At 37.9% G+C, this 22,144-nt stretch overlaps 1 protein-coding gene across 1 annotated transcript; it reads right to left on the bottom strand.

Annotated features, from left to right (window-relative positions):
* Positions 1-12,021: 12,021 nt before the first annotated feature.
* On the bottom strand, positions 12,022-14,517 carry LOC142165798 (RING-H2 finger protein ATL78-like). The gene is made up of 3 exons (XM_075224172.1): positions 14,442-14,517; positions 13,348-13,631; positions 12,022-12,527 (listed from the first exon to the last, which is right to left on the bottom strand). The coding sequence occupies exons 1-3, from the start codon at positions 14,515-14,517 to the stop codon at positions 12,180-12,182; spliced, it is 708 nt and encodes a 235-aa protein (XP_075080273.1). The 3' UTR covers positions 12,022-12,179.
* Positions 14,518-22,144: the final 7,627 nt, after the last annotated feature.

Here is a 22,144-nt window from a genome sequence, read left to right as displayed (position 1 = left end):
GAGTTGATTGCTGCAGGTTTAAGATGTAAAATATTCTCGAGTGGCTAGTAATTATAACCACTAAGTTTTTGGCATTAGAGGGGATAGAGCATGAAATGTCATTGATTCAACCATTTAAAGATAAATAAAAGAAACTTTTAGTAGAAAGTAGTAAAATATGTGTGAGAAGAAGCAACATTTATCACTTTATTATTACAAATAGAACGGAGTTGTAGCAGGGTTCTTTCATTTCTAGCGTACGCAACTTAATTAGATCCAAAGGTTCTAATCTCACCAAAAGTCCTATACTCTTTTACCTTCACTTTCACTATTCACGATCACTGTCCTTCACTTTTTACCCATATATATGCACCATCTTTATAATACCAGACTAGATAAAGCCATAAAGGAGAATTTAAGGTGGTCAATAAAGGAAAGAATTGACAAGTGGGGAAACAAATTGGACAAAGATTTATGATTGTCCTAATGAAAAACTTTCAGTAGCTAATATGATAAGCTACTATATTCCATGTGCACGTATTACATACATGATTGGCAAGGAGAAATATGAGTCCACAACCTAACTGCGGTAAAATTGGACTCAAAGCACCAAAAAGGTGGAAAAAAATTTGACGACATTTTTTTATATAGCGCATTTATTTAATGCACTATATCTTCATAGCCAGTTTCTTGGTTAAGGAATAGCGCATGAAATACATGCGCTATGCCTGAGTGTGAAAATGCGGTCAATTTTTTTTAAAAAACTCTGTATAGCGCATACGCTATCCCTCAACGTGAAAAGACGGCCGGATATAGCAGCCTCTTCTTTCCCGAAGAGAAATGGGTAACCCCCCCCCCTTTCTTAAAACAAAAACGCCATTGGAGCCCACAAACCTCCTCGAAATCCTGTGTAGTTCATACTTTATCGATCTAAAACCCGATCCAAGGCTGCCTCGTACCGTGGAACTCGTTTAGTGCCTGTTTCGATTGTCAAAGCGGCATTTTTAATCCGTTCAAAAAAATTCAAAAATAGGTATTTCGAAACACTCTTTTAGTGTATGTATATATATGTATGCGTGTGTGTGTAATTAGTTGGTAGTGATGTATTGCATGATTTTGTGCTCGTTTTGTGAATTTCTTTTTAATTTTTTTTATCCGAATTACTTTAATGTTTAGGAAATTTGTGTGAAAATTATTTATTGTACCTTTGTTATATAGTTGTTGAATATTTTGTTTTACTTGTTGATTAATTTTATAATTGTACAATAATAATATGTGCTTTTAGTATTATTTAGTTCCCTTTAGTGATGTCCTTTAGTGTAGTAGAACTATAAATACATTATAATTTATGTTAATTAATGTTATTTATTTCCCTTTAGAGTGATGTGCCTTTAGTGTTATTTAGTGCTCTTTAGTGTGCCTTTAGTGCTCTTTAGTATTCTTTAGTGTAGAATAATAACTATGTATCATCATTAACGTAGCCGGTTAGAGTAATCGATTACGGATCAAATATTAATCAATTATTAATCGTATAGTAAAAGTATTATCACATATGAATCATAAAATAATTAGTTGTCAGTATAAAAAGACTCTGCCGAATTTTGTGTAAAATATAACAAATTAATATACAAATTATTACGAACGAAATAAATAATTCATAATAGTGTATATAAAAATATTTATTAAAACTTTAAAAATTATATCAATTAGTTAAACAAATTAATTATTTAGTAGTACGTAAAAGAGACCGTGCTGTTTTTGTTTAGTTAAAAGTATTAAATTAAGACATAAATCGTTATGAACGCAATAAATACTTAATAGTAATTTTTATAAAAATAATTATTAAAAATATCTCGATAAGTTAAACGAATTAAATATTTAATTTTCTTATAACGATGAATAAATAAGATAAAACGTTGACAGTACAAATAAAACCTTGCCAAATTTGGTCGTAAAATCCACAAAAATAATATATAAATAAATACTTTATATCAATTAAGTAATAATATAAGTACTTATCAATTAAATATTACAATAGAAATATTTCAATATATTTTGAGACGTTAAACGATTAAAGAGAATAATATTTTAATTAATATTATTCAATTTACAGACATCATCAGATTGTAGAGGTCGGCCGGTTGCAGTTCGATTAGCCCTTGATCTCGACTTTGATAGAGTGGTGGAGACTTGACACTCACACATTTCATATGCCTATTGGCGAGGCAACCATCACGCTAGAGGACGTGGAGGAATTATTCAGGTTGCCCGTTGATGATTTGGTTGTCCACTACCCGCCTGCTCTTAGGGATTGTAGGGGGGCTCGACTAACTACAGATGTTGCAGAAGCTCACTGAATTCCAGCCGGCGGAGCAGGCTACTGTCACTGGCGTTAGTCGATTGCAGCTATCGCCTGTTAGGCAGCATCTGGAGGCACTGCACGAGGAGATCACGGATGACTCACCACTTGAGGCTATTGTGACGACCCGACCAGTCGTCTCATGAGTTATCGCTCTTTTTCCCCCATTTCTGCTTCTTATTGCTTTGTTTATCAGTTCTATTTATGATCGGGTTGGTTGGCTCGGGTTCGAAAAGGTTTTGAGAAGGTTTGAGGCACTTAGTCTCTTTTGAGGAAGTTTAAGTTGGAAAAGTCAACCGGATATTGACTTATGTGTTAGAGGGATCGGATGTGAGTTCCGATGGTTCGGATAGCTTCGTCAGGTGATTTGGGACTTAGGAGTATGATTGGAATGTGTTTTGGAGGTCCGGAGTAGATTTAGGCTTGAATCGGCGAAATTGGAATTTTGGCGTTTTCCGGTTGACAGGTGAGATTTTGATGTAGGGATCGGAATAGAATTCCAGGAGTTGCAGTATTTTCGTTGGGACATTTGGGATGTGTGTGCAATATTTTAGGTCATTCGGACATGGTTTGGTATACATTTTGATCAAAAGCGGAATTCGGAAGATTTTGGAAACTTAGGCTTGAATCCGATGTGTTTTGGTTGATTCGATGTTGTTTGAAGTACTTTGAAGATTGGTATAAGTTTGGATGGTGGTTTATGATGTGTTTGTACTTTTGGTTGAGGTCCCGGGGGCCTCGGGGTTATTTCGGATGGTTGACGGAAGATTAGAGTTGGGTTGTGGCAACTGAAGTTTTCCCATGGCTGTCATAACTGCACCTGCAGCTAGGGGACCGCAGGTGTGGTCTCGTAGAAGCGAGTTTGTGGTCGCAGAAGCGGAAAGGGGCTAGGAAGGCAGAAACTGCAGAAGCGGTTGAGGGACCACACCTGCGATGGCGCAGGTGTGAAATGTGCATCGCAGATGCGGAAGTTGAGGAAAAAGTGAGGACCGCAGAAGCGGCATATTGGACCACAAAAGCGGTACCGCAGAAGTGGTAAAAGGGTCGCAGATGCGAAATGCCTAGGCCAGAAGGTATAAAATATTTCCTTCGCGAAATTTTGCTAAGTTCTCCATTTTTGAAGACGGGAAGCGAGCTAGGGCAGTGAATTCAAGAGTGAATCGAAGAGAATCAGTTGGGTAAGTTTCCTAAGCTTCATTACTTGAAGTTATGATCATTTTTCCATTGGTATTAGTGGAGATTAAGGGTTAAAATTAGGAAAACTAGGGCTTGGTATTGGAGACCTAGACTTTAGGATTTGAGGGGTCATTTGTAGTCGGATTTTGGGACTTTTGATATGTATGAACTCGTGGGGAGGTAAGGAATCTATTGATGTAAATTTTATCAAATTCCGAGACGTGGGCCCGGGGGTCGGGTTTTGATAATTCGAAATTTATGTTATAAATTGATAATTGTCGCATGAGCTTCATTCCCTTAGCGTATTTTAACGTCGTGATTCTGATTTTGGATAGATTTGATGCGAGTTGAGGCCGATTCGAGGGGAAAAGGTGTTGCGGGCTAGAGTTTAGACCAGATTGAGGTGAATAATGATTTTAAATGTTGTCCTGAGGGTATGAAACCCCGGATTTCACATCGTGGTGCTATATTGAGGTGACACACATGCTAGATGATGAGCGTGGGGTCGGGCACCATTGGGGATTGTGACTTAGTCCATCCCGAATGACTGTTTTACTGCGTATTTGATTGAAAATAATTTGCTATCATCATGTTTTGGGTTGAATGCCATATTTGGACCTCGTGCCAACTATTTGAACACTTAGGGGATTTTTACTAATATTTCCTCAATGTCTTGAATCTATAGTTGTATTCAGTCATGCTATATTCTAATATTTTCATAACTCAGCCATGTTACTCTATTTTAATACTTAAAATGATATATTAAATGATATTTTGGGCTGAGCATCATGTTTTACTGTTGCCCAAGCGGCTTGTGAGATTCTGACTGAGTAAGGTCGAGGGTCTATGTTGTGAGGAAACACCTGATTATGATTATGAGGCCGAGGGCCTAAGATTGTACGCCACAAGGTGGCTTGTTAATATGAGGCCGAGAGTCTATGTGATTATGCCACGAGATGACTCGATATTGTGCTTAGGTCGTAAGGGGCCCCTCCAGACGTCTGCACACCCCAGCGAGTGTGGGTACCCATTGTGATATAAGATAGAGCCCAAGGGGCTGGTATTGTTCCATGTGTTGCCCGAGGGGCTGATTCTTTTGGTATTGTGCCCGGGGGCGGTTCTTTATGTGTTTACCTTTCCTAATTGCCTGTCATTTACTTGCTTAACTGTTAAAAAGGCATTCCAAAGAAGTTTAAAATGAACTAAAATGACTTTACATATTTTCAGTGTTCCATTGCTTTTACTAACTTTTACTGCTTCTTTATAGTCTGTTGACGTGTCTTTACGTGATTTCTTATTACTCAGTATGTATTTATTATTATTACTCACTGAGTTAGAGTACTCACTTTACTCTCTGCACCCCGTGTGCAGATTCAGGTGCATCAGGTCCTGCTTGCGAGGGTTGGGAGAGCTTCCAGCAGATTCCGGGGATTCAGTAGGTAGCTGCCCGGCGATTCGCAGCCCAGTGCTTCTCTCGGTTTTAGTTATGTAATAGTTGTGTAGACTCTTTTCAGACTTGTAGTTTTTTATGATAGATGCTCATGACTGGTGATACCCCGATGTTCACGAGAGGCATCATCACGATCGGGTTCGGGTTTAGGGTCATGACAGCTATTGAGCGGCAGTCGAGGCTGTTGATCTTGATGATATTTGGTGGTATTCTTTTCCCGAATACTTTGGGAAACCTTGTTAGACTGTGGTTCTTGCACCAACTGGAGCAGTTAGATCACTTACGCATGTACAGCTGGGGTAGAGCCATTGTAGCATATCTTTATAGGTAATTGTACATGGCGTCCATGGGTAGCGTGAGAGACGTTACTATATTTATTCCGCTACTACAAGTGATAACATTATCAGTTCTTTTCATGATTATCATAAAGATAGTAAAAATTATTCAAATTTACATCCACAATCAATATTAGGTTTGGGCTTGTGAGTGATTCTTGCAGATGCAGCCCCCTTCTTGACAAATAGCTCCAGATGCACCACCCCCGCTGTTTCTACCACGTGCTAGGAGGTGGGTAGATAGGCGAGGTCGTGCCCGCGAGGTCGAGCCTCGACATCATCTCCTTTATTACAGGGATTTGTTGGATCTACTTAAAGATGCTCAGGTAAATATTTGATGGTAGTAAAAACTTGAAACCATATCTTCCCTTTTCAATATTTGGTACCTTTTACCTTTTCCACTAGCTCTTTTTGTAAGTAATCCTGTAGATTCCATGCACTAAACCAAATACTTGCTTTAGCTTTTTACCTAGTCCCACTTGGTTGGAATTCTGGAGAGATTACTAATCTCCTGTTGGATCAAATGTTTGCCTGTTTCTACTTTGATTTAAAGGACAAATCAATTATCTCGTATACTATGATGAGCTGTAGTTTTGTTGACCATCAAAGACAATGGATGTCAACATCATATGTATAATTAGCTGACTGTACATATGAATGTCAACTCTTTTACCTTCGCTTTCACTATTCACGATCCATGTCAGTAAAAAAAAAGCTTTTTGTTTTTTTAAAAGTCACTTTGTTCCTATAAATTACCACAAAAGAAGAGGCCTAATTTGCATCATCCAACAGGATAATTAAATCTAGTGTCCCAAACTTTCTATTCTTCCCTCTTTAGACTTCAGGTTCTAGTTCTCATTTTTTTATTTAATACGGAGTATTTGCCGATGCCTCCTAATCTCTAGCTAATCACATAAATATATCCTTGTAGATTTGGAGACAATTCTTTTTTTCCAATTCGGATTAAGATTGACTAGCTGGCCCACTTGTTGTATGTTGTATGATCACAAGGCACCAGATCAATTTGGAATTAAGTTTAAGCTTATGTATATTCTTGTGGCTTGTAATTAAAGCAAGATAATCTTTGTGATATATGAGTACTTGATAAAATCTATGTTAAGTATGGAGTATTATTTTTAAAGATAAAATGGTGGTAAATAGAAGGCTCGAGCTCGAAGGTGTAGAACTGACATGGGTTGTTTTCTGTCCACGAACTTCTATGACTTCCTTATATTTGTACGTTGCTGCCCTTTTTGTTTAGCTCTTAGTTTTTACTAATTAAGATAGGAAGTATGATTAGGGCTAAGCTTAAGATAAGGTGATGCTTAGTGCTTTTGTTAACGCTTTAGTTGCTACTCTTTCTCTTTGTTGCTCATAAAGTACTAGCTATAATTATTTTAGCCTACCGAAATTGGTCGATTTCGTAAAAAATAAAATTGAAAAATCAAGAGACTTTTTTTTTAAAAGTTTAAAACTAGCACCTTCGATTGTGAGCCTAGGGTGTGGGGGTTAGGCTTGGACCCCTACCATGTATATTAATTAATAACTTACAATGACAAGAGGAGGATATGGTACCTTGCCTCCGGTCTACAAAAAGTTTGCCAAGCAAACAAGGAAAGGCAGAGCCTATACAAAAGCCCTTCCATCCAAAAAATCTAACTTAACTAATAAAAAAATTATATTTCTCATATCTCCTCCTAAAAGAAGGAATCTGTCATTTGTCAAGTTGAATCAACCCCTTTGCCTCTCTAGGAAGGTTGTGAGGAGAATGATATAAGGTCCTATTTTCGCTTGTAGAAGCCAATTTTATCAATATATCCGGAATTCGATTTGCTTCTCTAAGGCAATGAGAGATACAAGCATAGTAGTAGTGCCAATGATAATGTGTTGCAGCTTCAAATTGTTGGTGCTTTGTTTGACGAGGATGTTAGTGACAATAAGAGAATCAATCTCCACATGAAGATTAGAGTGCCCATGTTGAGTGCACCATTCTACCCCAAATCTCGCTGTCGTGGCTTCAGCTTGCGAGCTGCTGCTGGCTTGGAACGGGACATAGAATGCGAAAATGAAATCTCCATTGCTATCTCTAACAATGCCCCCAATCCCAGCTTTCCTGCTTGCTTTGATAAAACTACCATCAGTGTTAATTTTAATCCAACCATGTGCTGGTTTGGTCTATTGAACAGGGGTACATATGACAACAGGTTTGAACTTTTCCACTAATGTCACGTCTCGGATTTCCCACCGTCGGGATCGTGATGGCGCCTAACTCTTTGAAGGCTAGGCAAACCAACAGATTCAATTCTAATGCATTAATCATTAACCAAAATAGTAATTAATAATAATCTAAACTAAACAAATATGAAGTGCGAAAATTTTATAACAATTGAAAATACTAATACATGGCTACCCAAAAGATCTGGTGTCACAATCCACGAACTTCTAAGAATTTTCTACAAATACACCAAAGAAATACATCTGTTCTCGAAATGAAAAGAGACAGGAAAACTAAGATAGAGGGAAGGGGACTTCAGGGTCTACGAACGCCGGCAGATCTACCTTGGGTCTTCTGATGGACTGAAGACAACAACCCAACTCTAATCACGAGGTTCGGCACCGATTTCTGTACAGAAAGTGCAGAGTGCAGTATCAGTACAACCGATCCCATGTTCTGGTAAGTGACGAGCCTAATCTCGGCGAAGTAGTGACGAGGCTAGAACACAATAAAAATATAAACATGTGCAGTTAAATCATATACGAGAAGATAATGATAACAGAAATTTAACAGATAATAACGGGGAGGAGGAAGTCATGCTGAGGGGAAATATCAAGTTCTGGAAATAATACAGTAAAGAAACAAAATAAAAAATCATGCATTGAACCAACAGAAATAATAACATAGCAACATGTGCACGACATCATTCTTCATGTTTTTACTCTCGTCCTTACCATAAGAAACAACAGAAATGGCACGGCATCACCCTTCGTGCATTAACTCTCTCAAAATCACAGCACGACATCATCCTTCGTGCATTAACACTCAAAGAATATGGCACGGCATCACCCTTCGTGCATTAACACTCGCTCACAATATTGTGCACGGCATCACCCTTCGTGTTTTATACTCTTCCTCACCCAAATAATATAAACAATAACAACCCGACAAGGGAATCAGCAATAACCAACCTCGTTTCAACATTTAACTTCACAATATAAATTTTCAACTTGAGTCAATACTCAACCAATATCCAAAATAGGGAAAAACATATTAGAACTTGTTTAACATGAAGAACTAACCAGTTACAGCATGAATAGTACGTATAAAAGAATACAACAGTCACAAGTATAAGACTCACTCGCATGCTATGATCCAACAACAATGTATAGATACTCATCACCTCACATGTACTTAGTACTCCACAACTAAACACGTAGCAAATAAGGCAACAACACCTAATCCCTCAAGCTAAGGTTAGCCACGACACTTACCTCGATTCCACGGCCAAACTCAAGCCTCAAATACCGCTTTTACTTTAGATTTCACCTCCACTCCACTCATATCTAGCCACAATTAATTCAATATCAATAATATTGCAAAGGGAATCAACTACAATGCACAATTTTAGTTTTTCCAAACTTTCCCCCAAAAAGTCAAAAAACCGACCCCGGGCCCGCTTGGTCAAAACTCAAGGTTCGAACCAAAACTCATTCACCCACGAGCCCAAATATGCAATTAGTTCGGAATCCGACCCCAAATCGAGGTCTAAATCCCAATTATAAAAAAAATTCCTAATTCTACCAAAACCCCCAATTTCTACCATAAAAACTCTAGATTTTTGGATGAAAATAAATGAAATGCAATGGGTAATTGAAAGAAAGTGGTTTAAAATCATATACCAATATTTTAGGGAAGAACGTGTCTCTTGAAAATTGCCTCTAAGCTTCCTTAGTTTTAAAAATATGAAAGAATGGCTAATTCCTGTTTTTGATTCTGTTTATAAAACACTGGACAGACCATAATCGCGTTCGCGAAGCAGCGGACCTAGTGACCTTCGCGTTCGCGAAACACCCTACGTGTTCGCGAAGGTATACCCCCCAACCTTCGCGTTCGCGACCAGTGCCTCGCGTTCGCGTAGAAGGATTGCTCTCTCAGACAAATTTACACTTCGTGATCGTGAGAATTGCTTCGCGATCGCAAAGCACAAAATACTTGTGCACCTGCAACAGCAAAACAGCAAAAATTTCCAAGTTCAAAACATCCCGAAGCCTATCCGAAACTCACCCGAGCCCTCGGGCCTCCAAACCAAACGTGCACACAAGTCTAAAAATATCATACGGACTTGCTTGTGCGATCAAACCACTAAAATAATACCTAAAACTACGGATTTAGCATCAAAATAAATGATATTATCAAGAACACTTAAAGTTTCTATTTTCACAACCGAGGGTCCGAATCACGTCATATAAACTCCGTTTCTCACCATATTTCACAAACATGACTTAAAAACCATATTAAACATGTACCGAGATCTGAAACCAAAATAGGGGCATGATACCAACAAGATCAAACATTATTCAATTTCTAAAAACTATTATATTTTCAGTTTAATAATTTTCTTCAAATTTTCATTTCTCGGGCTAGGGACCTCGGAATTCAATTCCGGGCATACGCCCAAGTCCCATATTTAACTACGGACCCTCCGAGACCGTCAAATTACAGGTCCGGATCTGTTTACTCAAAAAATTGACCGAAGTCCACTTAATTCAATTTTAAAGGAAAAATTTAGCATTTTCTCAAATTTTCACATAAAAGCTTTCCGGAAGCGCACCCGTACTGTGCACGCAAATCGAAAAGAAAGAAAATAAGGTCTTGAAACCCTCGGAACCCCGAATTGGGTTCTAAAATACGGGATGACCTTTTGGGTCATCACAACTAATGTGCAAAGATTACCCCATGTTCCATTAGTGTCGACATTAGGAAAAGCATCCTTAAAAACTTCTTAGATATTCCAAACACATTGAGTAACTATTCTATACAAGTAGAAGTTGTTGTTTTCCCCATACTTACATGCAGCCCAAGATTTCCAAATCTCCCAACAGATAATGACAAGAAGAGATTGCAATATCAGTTTATGAATTGTGTTTCTTGCTTTTATGTTCCATCACCTATTAAGAAGACCTCTGATTGGTAAGTGGTGATGAATGATTCCAATAGAATGCCTATAGCTTTCCATACATACTCAGCTGATCTACCCTCCACAAATAGATGTTGCAAGGTCTCCATTACAGGTATTGGACAACATCTACAAACTTCAGTGTCTTGAGAATCCAACCTTGTAATATTTTCTATAATAGGAATTCTATCAAAGAAGATTCTCCATCACATGAAAGATTGTTTGAAGAGAATGGATTGGTATCATATCTTGTTGAAAACCAACCGACTTCGATCGGTTATTCGACTGGTTATCGACCGATGGTTGCGGACGATTTTTGCCGAATTTTTAGTAGTGAATATGGTAGAGTGATTGAGATTAAAGGTGTTAAACGGGCCGGGCCAGCACATTAACAACCCGGTTCGATCCTATATAGTCTAGGTCAGCCCGGTCCAGTAAGGAGTGGAACAGATTGGCTAGGGTAGGGGGTTGGTCCGAATAGGGTGAGCTTTTTTTGGTTACCTATGCCCCAAAACTCTACTAGCCCGTTAAGGAGTTACCGGATTTTTACCGGGTTCCAGCCCGGCCCAATCCGGTAACCATTACACTTCTTTCTTAAGAAAAAAATAAAAACTGACTATTGCCAACGGTCAAAATATGGGAAGACTATCGACCAAGGATTATTTTTTGCAAAAATGGCCATTTCAACCTACCCCATTAAACATATAGCCGCCCCCCTAATAAGTTTTGGCCATTTTTAATAAAGAACATAACATAAGTTTAAGTAAAAATGGTACGGGGTGCCCTATTTGGTTTCCCTTATTTAACTTGTACCCACTTTTAATTTTTTTTTAACTTGTACCTACTGTTTAAACAACTTAAGGTCTTTTTCTCCTTTTTCTTCTTCTTCTTCTTCTTCTTCTTCTTCTTCTTCTTTGGGTAACAATGATTTTATATGGTGTTTATGAATATATTTTAAGGTAGTTTATGATGTTTTACAGTACTGAGCTATTATGACGCTTCATTTTTTATTATTGCTTAGGGTTTCTTCTTTTTCTTTTTCTAAATTGCAAAAAGGGTTCGTTAGATTTATTGTTGTTTTGATAAATTGATGATTGGAGTTTCTTCTTGATGATATTTGGAGGTTATGTTTCAAATTTGAGCTCATTTGGAGTAGATTTAGGTGTTAAATCATATATTTGATTGCTAAAATTCGAAGAACAAATTTCTATTTCTGGGCAATTTGTACTTCTGGCCTATTTGGCCTTAAGTGCATGAAAACGTTGGTTGCACTTCAGACTTTTTGGCCTTAAGTGTATCTGAAGTGCAATTTTTCGCTCCAGGCTTATTGGCCTTAAGTGCATGAAACCATTAGTTGCACTTATGACCTATTTGACCTTAGGTGCATCTGAAGTACAATTGTTTTACTTCAGACTAATTTTTTGTTAACTTCAGCCTCGATAAGTCTGAAGTTGATAATAAAGTAGATAGTCTTACAATATTTTTTGCAAAATGAGTATCGGTTAAATTGTAACTCCAAAATTTGGTATAGATACAAAAGCCCCTGAGTTTAATAAAGAACCCGAAATAAAATTTAATTAGTGTTTACACTTGCAAAACAAAAGAATCATTGGGAAGCTACACTTGCGTTGGCCTCATCCTAGCTAAAAAAGAAAGAAACAGTTAAACAAAATCTAAGCTTCTAGATACTACTCCTATTTTTCTAACTAACTTAGGTTGTTAGATATAACACCTTCATGTTGGAGAGATTCAATCCCTATTATGATTTCTTGAGCTGCTGCCGATGTGGTAGTATTGCTAGCTACTTGAGTGTTTGGAATTGCAGTTGTTCCGCTTACAATTATTTGGCAAGTTTCAATAAGGCAATGCCTACAAGTAGAACAAGAAGAGTGGGAATTCAGCCATTTATCAATACACTTGACAGGGAAGCCATGATTGCATTTAGGCAGAACCTTAACTTTCTCTCCAACTCCAAATTCTAATAAGCAAATTACACGCTCAGTGCCAACCAGGGTTGACAATTTGAGCTCAAACACATCTAACCCTTCCAGACATTAATGGATTGAGTTACAAATATTTTAACTCATGAGTCAATTTGGGCTGAGCCCAAGTTAACCCATTATATTTTATAACCCATTCTGACCGATTAAGCAGCTCAAATACACCCCATGAAATTCACCCAAAACAAAAATTATCTCAACCCAACTTATATAGAAATTTATTTAGTTGCCCCAATTTTACTCTTTTTTTTTGTATTTTTAATTTTATGTTCTTTTGTTTTTCTGCACCATCCACCCACTCAGCCCTCCCTTCCCCCCGGCAAACCCCCCTTCCCCTCAAACAAAAAATTTACTTTTTTTTTCAATTTTCTGTTTTTTCTGCACCACGACCCCCCCCCCCCCAGCAAAACCCTCAAAAAAAATTTTTTTACTTTTTTTTTAATTTTTAATTTTCTATTTTCTGTTTTTTTTGTTTTTCTGCATCACCCACCCCGCCCAACCCCCACTCCACCCCTATCCTTACCCCAAAAGACTTTTTTATGCAAGATGAGCATGATTCTAAAACATGGGTTAAGTTGGGCGGGTTGGGTTATGACCTATTGTTTAGCTCATCTTGACCCAGCCCATCTTAACCCAAGTACACTTTGGGCTGGGTTGGGCAATGACTCATCTTGACCCGCCCAAATTCAGCCCAACCCGCCCATTTGCCACCCCTAGTGCCAACCCCTGGATATTTCAATTCTGTAGTGTAAGTTATAATTGGGAATATTTTGAGGGCATTTTTCTTGATCCATGTATTAGCTAGCTTTGCTACTGAAGGATTTCTATGGTTTGAGGATGAGTCTTCCAATACTCGACTAGCTCATCTCAATGCACACTTTATTAGGCAGTTCACTATAAGTGAACAAATTATGGAACATATAAGTACCGACAAGACCATCACAACATCTGCATCAAATGGTGGTTGATCTGTTGTGTCGTCGCTGATTCCGATTGCCAGAGGCGGGCCCGCGGTGGTCTCGGGGTGGTATTGTTGTACTGTTGCTGTTATTAGAAGTAGTCTTCTTGAGTAGTGGAAGTAGTTGCCATGGAGTTTTGGCTGAGAGAATGTGTGTTTACTTTGTATAAATGTTGGTGTTGAATGAATTGAAGTCTCCCCTGGGATGCAGTTTCTTATATAGGACACATTTAGGGGTCGTTTGGTTTGAATACAATTTATGTCAGGATAAGTTATACTGGTATAAGTTATACTGGGATAAGTTATGCTGGGATTAGTTATGTTGGGATTGTTTTTTATCCATTGTTTGGTATGTTGTATTAAATATGACAATTGCATAATTTGTAAGAAGAATGTATAAGTTATACCGGTGCTAATTACCCTACCCTCTATAAGGTATAAGTTATTCCGATGTTAATTTTAATCCTAGGATAACTTATACCTGGTTTGCTAACCAAATGAAGTATTAAGGTGATATTAAATTTTTATATCAGCACTATACCTTCTTATACCTCGTACCAAACGACCCCTTAAAGAGCTAACAAGTGTAACGTGTGATTAACTCTTTTCTTTAATGTCTTAATATGAAAGAATATCATACTATTATATTTTATCCTTAGAGATTATTTGAGAGTTCCAAGCCATATTTTCATTAACTACCATTAATTATTTCTAATATAATAAGCACTATAGATAAGAGTTTATTATAAACAATTGCCAAGTGGACCAGCCCGAGTATCTTTTAGTAGTGGCAATTTTCCTCTTTGAAAAAAAAATGTTTGAAATTTTTACCTCGTATAGCAAAGGTTAACACCTTATTTATTTTAAATAAATATCATTTTGAAAAATTATATTCTATAGATACTTTTTAATGTTTATAGCAATATATTTAATTTTGGTTACCTCCTATCTCTAAGCCACTAAATACGCTATTTAGTTACACTATGTTCTTTCTCTCTCTACTTTGATACATGCCATTCTCTTCCCCCATTCTCTGAAAATACGATGCTCAATCTCAAAATTCCTCTCACCCACATCACCTACCATTAGTCACAAACGGTGATTTTCAATTTGACTTTTAATTGCGAGCAATCTACACCCAACCGCCCCACCTTCATTTCCTTCAACCTGCAATACCCTTTCGTAAACTCGAATCAAACCTTCTTGTGCTCTAGAAACTTCCACTACCTCCTCAACTTCTTCACTGTTATTATAGCTTATCCCTCTTTTCTTATCTATATTTGAGTCACCAGTGATGTTTATAACCCGTTCATGGCAATTTGGTAAAGGATCTTCGAACCGGATTTTGCATCCAATTTGAGTTTCGAGGTTATTAATTACACCGCCGGTAATTAAACCACAAACAAATATGCAAATTCTGCTACAATGGTAATGCGTGGGAACAGTGAGATTCAGGGTTTTTGCTCGACGACAGATTCGCCGAAAATTAGGGTTTGTTCTTGAACAAAGGCGACGGAATTTGGGGCTGAGCAACTTGATTTTCTGTTAATATATTTCAATGTATTTTCAACGTATCACGTTGTATTTTTATGCATTTTATTGTATTCATTGTCTTTTTTTTTCATTTTAATTCAATGTATCTCGCTGTATTTCATGTATATCATTGTATTTACTGTCTTTTTTTCATTGTATTTCAATGTATCCCGCTGTATTCTATGTATTTCATTGTATTCACTGTCTCGCTATATGCCATGAATGTATTCATATATATTTTTTAATTAATATAATTTATGTATTCAGATGTATTATATAATTTCTCTGAAGATTGCTATGTTTTTGGGGTATTTTTCGGTTGAGAATCTTTTTTATAACTAGAAATACAAAATTTGTGTGTTATAATTGAGTTTGTTGAGTTATATTAGGAGTTTATTATGTTAATTGATTCACTTTCCATTTAAAAATAGTGTAATCCCCTGTTTCATGCCGTAAATATAGTCGAATATAATAACCTGTCTAACTGTAATCCCATGTTTCACGCCGTAAATACAGTCGATTACACTCGAATACATCAACTGATTAGTTGGACTTCCCTGATTCATGCCTATTTTTGCTACTGTATTCATGAATATAGTAGCTTAAATACATCTAATACATCTTATAACAACAGAAAACGTATCTAAAATCCGTAATATAGCAAATGGAATCTATAGATAGCTAATTACCACTAAAAGATAATGATTTCTGAAAATTTCTCAAAATGTTTTGACTAGTGTCACGACCCCAGTTCACACTCCATGAACTGTCGTGACGGCGCCTAGTTTCTATGACTAGGTAAGCCTAACAAAAGCGGAAAATAAGTAAAACTTGCGGAAGAAATAATGAAAAGCCAAAATAACCGAATGAAACAGTATTTAAAATGCCGCTCGACATATACAATACAACTTCTCAAAAACTAATACACTTTCTTAAAACCCGGAACCTCATGAAACCACAAGCCTTTGAATATCTAACAGTGTCTAACTCCAGAATATCTAACAAAGAAAAGAATTACATAAGGGATAATACTTAAAAGCGAGAATAGAAAGGGACTCCTCGGTCTGCGGACGCAGCAGATATACCTCGAAGTCTCTACAGAAGCGCATTGCCTCAAGGATGATAAAACTGAGTAAAAGTACTTGGATCTGCACATGAAAAACATGCGCAGAAAGGGCATGAGTACACCATAGCGGTACTCAGTAAGTGCTAAGCCTAACCTCGGTCGGATAGTGAAGAGGAAGGTCAGGGCCCTACTGAGGTTAAATAAAATATAAGGGTTAATAGTGTGGAATAAAATAGTATAAATAAGCGCAATAGTAAGAAATAACGTAGATGTTGAAAGAACAACAACAACTAGAAAAGAGACATAATAAATCACGGGAAAGAAATACAGCTCAATACAAAGATAACAACCGGGGCACCTTCCAGGATACCGTCCTATAGTCCCAATTACAACTATCCAGTGGATCGCCCAGGATACCATCCCATAGTCCATCATATATATCTGAAGGATCTCCCGGGATCCCGCCCCGTAGTCCAATTATCAGTGCGCGGGGATCTAGTGGAAATCCCGATCCGTAGTCCCAAATATAACTACCCAGTACTGAGGGAATCTACTGGAATCCCACGTCCGTAGTTCCAAATAAACAGACAAGGTGGATCTACCGGAATCGCACATCCGTAGTCCCAAATAAACAGACAAGGGGGATCTACCAGAATCCCACATCCGTAGTCCCAAATAAACAGACAAAGGGGGAGCTATCGGAATCTCACATCCATAGTCCCAATGTAAATACAAAGCAGCAACATGAAAATATTCAGAAATGACAATTTTCATATTATGGCTGTAAGCACGTGATTTTTGCTCCACGGACAATCACTCCAAAATACAATCATTGACACCTCGCTGTACAATTTTTTGATTTTACGTGATATGTGCTGGTAGTCATTTGTGGTTCTGTCCATTTTTTTCATTTTTATCAAGCAAAATACAAAATATGTATGTCATGTTAATTAAGCCATAATTCAGTCATTAAAAGAAAATTCACAAAATATGCGTCTTTTATTTTAGGCTGTGATTTAACCATTTAAAGAATTTGTAATATGTGTGTGATAATTGTGTTAAGTGTTGATTAATGTGTGTTTTTAAACTCATTTTAATTTAGTTGTATTTTAAAATTAGAAAACAAAGGAAAAGAGTGCAAATTGTTTAGAAAATCGGATTGGGCCTATTTGTTTCAAAATTTTAAGGCCCAGAAGCAGCCCAAAACCAGCACCCCGGTCCAATTCAGACCAGGCCTGCCCAAGCATGGACCCCAAACGACGTCGTATCAGCATCCCTGTTGGAATCGTTGATCTGATTCAAACGGACGGTCTTGATCAGGCTGCTCATTTACCCAAACGACGCCGTCTTAGGCAATTGATCTGAGCCGTCCAACCCCTTTGATCCAACGGATCCAGGCCTTCCCCTAGACCCGTCAAAATTTGACCCGATCCAGTCCCCCACCCGGTCGCACCTACCACACACCTAAACGACATCGTTCTTCCCAAGTGAATAGATCCTGGCCATAGATCTCACTTGATCCAACGCCAGGATCTAAACTCTCAATGCGTATATAAACCTAACCCTTTTACCCCGCCCCCTACCCAAACCCCACCCCCGTTCCTTCGTCTCTCTCAGAAGGGACCCCAAATCCCCAAAACCCTAGCAGACGCCCTGGTACCCTTTCAGCATAAATCCGGCGGCCAGGATGCCGGTGGCTACCATAGTTACATAACTGGACCTACGAGCCCCCCTGAACACAAATCCCTAATCACCTAACTTCGAATCACCTCCCAGGTGCTCGAATCTTCGATCAAAGATTCGAGCCAAAACCTTAAGTCACCGGATGAGTCCCAAATTCACCCTAGTCACTCCCCTAACATCCCTCATACCCTAATCAGCTTTGGTTCCGGTCGAATATAAGTAGAACTCTTCGAATCCCAAATCTGAGTTCAAGAACCCTAAAAAACCAAACCTGTTTCGTTTGAGGTAAGTGTCCTATGTAATCGTCTTTTCTTTCCTCTTGTTTAGGTTTATGCATGTGTTTGTGGATTTGTTTTAGATTTGTTTTTGATTATTTTCTATCCATCTTCAAAGACCCTTTTGTTTGGTCGATTTCTTTTCTCAAATATTAATTGAAGTGCTATAAGATGTTTAGTCGCCTCGATTGATGTTGACGACCAGTTAAGTTTCATAAACTCTATGTTAAATGCCCCGAGTTTGGAAATAAATTGGTGCTTTGTTTAGTCTGTGATATTTATCGATTAATTGTTACGTATATTAGTTCATATAATCGACCTGAGTAACGTCGTCAAATAATTAAGTGTTGTAAAGTTCCATTGTTATCCGAAAAAGGCCTGAGACACTTAGTTTGTTTCTGTTTTAAGTTTAGTCGATTAGCGGCTAATTAGTATACGTTATAACTCGCAAAGTTGAATCGACACATGTTTGATGTTAGTTTCACAGTATTAATTAGCTGTGGGAGGGGGGATTCGAACTAGTAACTGGCAGATACAATAGAAGGAAAGGGTGAGGCAAGACAGCAATGATCAAGGGTCTGTGGGATAGTTTTGGTTGGGGCAAAGACTGATTAAATATTCAGGATTAATGGGCTATCAATTGTTTAATCAGAAATACTATTAATCTAGTATTAGTGGGGACAAAACATAAGAGTATGGGAGTTTAATACTTAACTAAACCCATGACCCTTGAATAGAGCAATAGGTCAGGCGTGGGGAACAAAAATGACCTGCATCAAGAAGATGCTTAGGCATGGGAAATGAAGGGGATGGGCAGTCACTGAGGCTGTGAAGTTCTAGGCAGCCCTTAGGGGTTCCCATTCAGTTATAAATAGAGTTGTTTTTAGTTAAGAAGGGGCTGGACTTTTAGTCTTCAGAGAGAAAAAAACATAAAGAAATTTCAGAATACTGTGAATGAGTATCATCTGAAAACTGTGTAAGAGTTCAAGTTGGTCAAGCTGTCTTTGCTAATTGTTGTTGGTTGTTTGCTGAGCTTTTGTGGTTATTGAATTTCTGCTGCTACTGCATTGAACATTCTGGTTTTCTCGGCTTACATTTTACTACTCTGTTTCCTGGGTTTGGTTTGCTTGGTGCTCGACCACTTGTGAGCTTCATCACTGTGGCTGGTTATTGTTGTTGTGTTGCTTGCTGTTTGGTTGCCTGTTGCTGATACTTTTCTTCATCTCTTTCTTATTGTTCAAACATCCAGGTACCCATTCTAAATTCATTGATGTAAATGGTGAAGTTTGGAGTTGAATAAGAGCATGAGAAGTATTTCAGTCCAAACACTAGCATAGTTACCACTTTTCTGCTGTTTGTAGTTTAGAATACTTATATGTTCAACATGTAAAGTTTGGTTTTCAAACTATGTAACGAAACAATTTTTAGCCTTATTGAGTTTGGTCTGTAACCTGTTGTTGTATGTAAATCAGAAAAGAAGTTAGCTGGAGAATAGTGATACTCGGCCAACAAGGGTTTCACATAAGGTCTGTTTAAAATAAATGCAGTGGTCACATTTGTGTCATCTTAATTCACTAGTAGGTAATGTGTATTTCGAAGGCATATTAGGCCATTTGGATTATAGCAAAAAGAAAAATAGTATAGCTAAACACATGGTAATACCGCTTAAGTTAGACAGGGTTAGTTTCAGTTGTTCCGTTTTTTTTAGTGTCAAGCATGTAAGAAGTAATTAACTGAACTTCGTACGTATGCCCGTCAATGAATAAGGTCGAATACGTCTGAAGACTTCGCCTAAGAATAATCTGTTTCGATATTATTGTGCGTCAATCTCATGTCTCAGTCTTCTTGAGTAATAGAATATAGAACGAAAGCAATCCCTTTTGTACAAACTCTGCTGCAAGTTTTCATTTGTGTTAGTCATAAACTAATAACTAACAAATTACGTTTTTCAGCATGTAATTAATTAAGAGTTTTTCTTTATTTTAGAGACGAACTTAATAGAAAATGTAGTTGCTGTAGGTTTATGCTTAAAATAAAAGGAGATGAGCCTTACCAAATAAAAATGCAAATCGCGGGGCCCTCAATAATTAGTCATAATAAATTCTTAGATTTTGGAATGGATTGTTTAGTGAATTTCACCGCCTTCCCCAAAGATAATAACGCGTTAGCCTCTTTAGACGCGACTTAACTAAATTACTTTCTTAAACTCGGGTGCACATTTATGTGACCCAAATCCAAATCTCAACGGAGTCGAAATGCGTCTCTAATCACGGGTACATTGATTGTGGCGTGGTCTGAGATGCATTTCCATGACGTTGCAAATTCTTTTTATAAGGAATGAGACGAGCCTCGACAAACAAAAATGTACAAAGTGCGGGGCCCTCTAAATGTATATATATTAAAATACTTAGAATTCGGGACAGGCCGTTTAGCGAATTTCATGGCCTTCCCCAAAATAACAATACGCTAGTTGCTTTAAGCGCGCCTTTAATAATTTATTTTCCTTAACTCGGGTGCACATTTATGTGACCCAAATCCAAATCTCAACCGAATCGAGATATGTCAACAATCACGTGTACATTGATGTAACGTGGTTCGAGGTATGTTTTCACGACGTTGCAATTCCTTGTAAAAAATAATAATAGTAATTATGAAAGCGGTAAAAAGTTAAAATTTGCACATAAGTTCATATTTGTATAAAATCAGATAATCAGGCCGAATGTAACAGTTGAGCGACCGTGCTAGAACCACGGAACTCGGGAATGCCTAACACCTTCTCCCGGGTTAACAGAATTCCTTATCCGGATTTCTGGTACGCAGACTGTAATATGGAGTCATTCTTTTCCTCGATTCGGGATTAAAAATTGGTGACTTGGGACACCCTAAATCTCCCAAGTGGCGACTCTAAAATAAACAAACCAATCCCGTTTCGATTGTCCTTTAATTGGAAAAAACTCCCTTGTCCCCTCGCGGGGCGGAAAAAGGAGGTGTGACAGCTCTGGCGACTCCCTGGGGATGTGGAACCCAGAACCACTGGTTCAGGGTTAAGAATTCGAGCTTAGAATAATTGTTATTATTTGGCTTTATTTATTATCTGATTTTATTACATGTTTTAACTCAATGTGCTAAATGATGCTTTTACCGCTTTGATATTATTTGAATTGTGTATAAACTGTGTCGAAACCTTTCTCTTCTTACCTCCGGGGAGAAGCTCGCTGGTCGAAACTCCCTATTCTGTTAGTATCAATGCCCAAGTAGAAAGAGGCTCGGATAAGTTACAAAGCCGGACGACCCCGCGGGTCCCCGGTACGTAGCCCCCTCCTCGACTCGAGTTGTCCGCTCGTGTAAGCCAGGTCTAGAACAAAGCCTAGTTTGAAGCTTAGTAAAACATAACTTCATGCCAGATCCCTAGTAGGAAAATGCTTATTTGCATCACGTTGCATTTCGACTTAGGGGGCTCAACACAGGGGTTGGGCCCGTCCAGGAATAGCAACCTGAAACAAAGAAAGAGAGACCATCATGTGGCATTTTGTCTGTTATCGCATTTAATTTGCTTCAAATTTGCATGTTAACCGGCGGGTGATAACAGGAGTTTCGATAGCATAAATAAAAATGAAAAAAAAAGCAATGTCCAAATATTTTTCATTTTTAGAAAACTAGTGATTTAGATAAATTTCTTACCCGAACTACGTCGGTTTGATTCCCACCGGATGTGGGATACGTAGGCAACCCTTATCGGGTCCAACTCCCCGATTTTGTTTTACCAATAATTATATATATATATATATACCCATGTTCTTTCAAAAAAAATAAAAAATGATTGGAGTCAAAATAAAAGTCTTTTCTTTCTTGTCTAAAGTCACCTTAATAAATGTGCAGAATGAGCACAAAGAAGAGTTCATCTGAGGCCATTATAAACAAAGTTCCTCTGGGCTTACGCATGTGGTAGAGCGACTTGGGAGGATCAGGGCAAGATACGGTCAAAATATACTTGGGAAATTTGGTTGGATTGCTGGACATCGATCCGCGAGGGGACATTATCAGGGCTCTAATTTCATTTTGGGACTCGGCCCACAACGTATTTCACTTCTCAGATTTCGAACTCACCCCGACACTGGAGGAGTTGGCAGGGTACATTGGATGTCCTAACATCCCT

Source organism: Nicotiana tabacum, chromosome 11 (assembly GCF_000715075.1).
Source record: "Nicotiana tabacum cultivar K326 chromosome 11, ASM71507v2, whole genome shotgun sequence".
In the NCBI taxonomy this organism is placed as follows: Eukaryota; Viridiplantae; Streptophyta; class Magnoliopsida; order Solanales; family Solanaceae; genus Nicotiana; species Nicotiana tabacum.
Note: the sequence above shows the minus strand (reverse complement) of the source record. Positions and strands in the feature narration are given on the sequence as shown.

Excerpts from the sequence above, each read along its gene's own strand:
- LOC142165798 (XM_075224172.1), bottom strand. The coding sequence starts at position 14,517 with ATGGTAGGTGATGTGGGTGAGAGGAATTTTGAGATTGAGCATCGTATT. Across the intron at positions 13,632-14,441 it reads ATGGGGGAAGAGAATGGCAT|GGGAGACTTCAATTCATTCA; the intron begins GTATCAAAGTAG and ends ACTGCATCCCAG. Across the intron at positions 12,528-13,347 it reads TGAACTGCCTAATAAAGTGT|TGTCTGGAAGGGTTAGATGT; the intron begins GCATTGAGATGA and ends TCAATCCATTAA.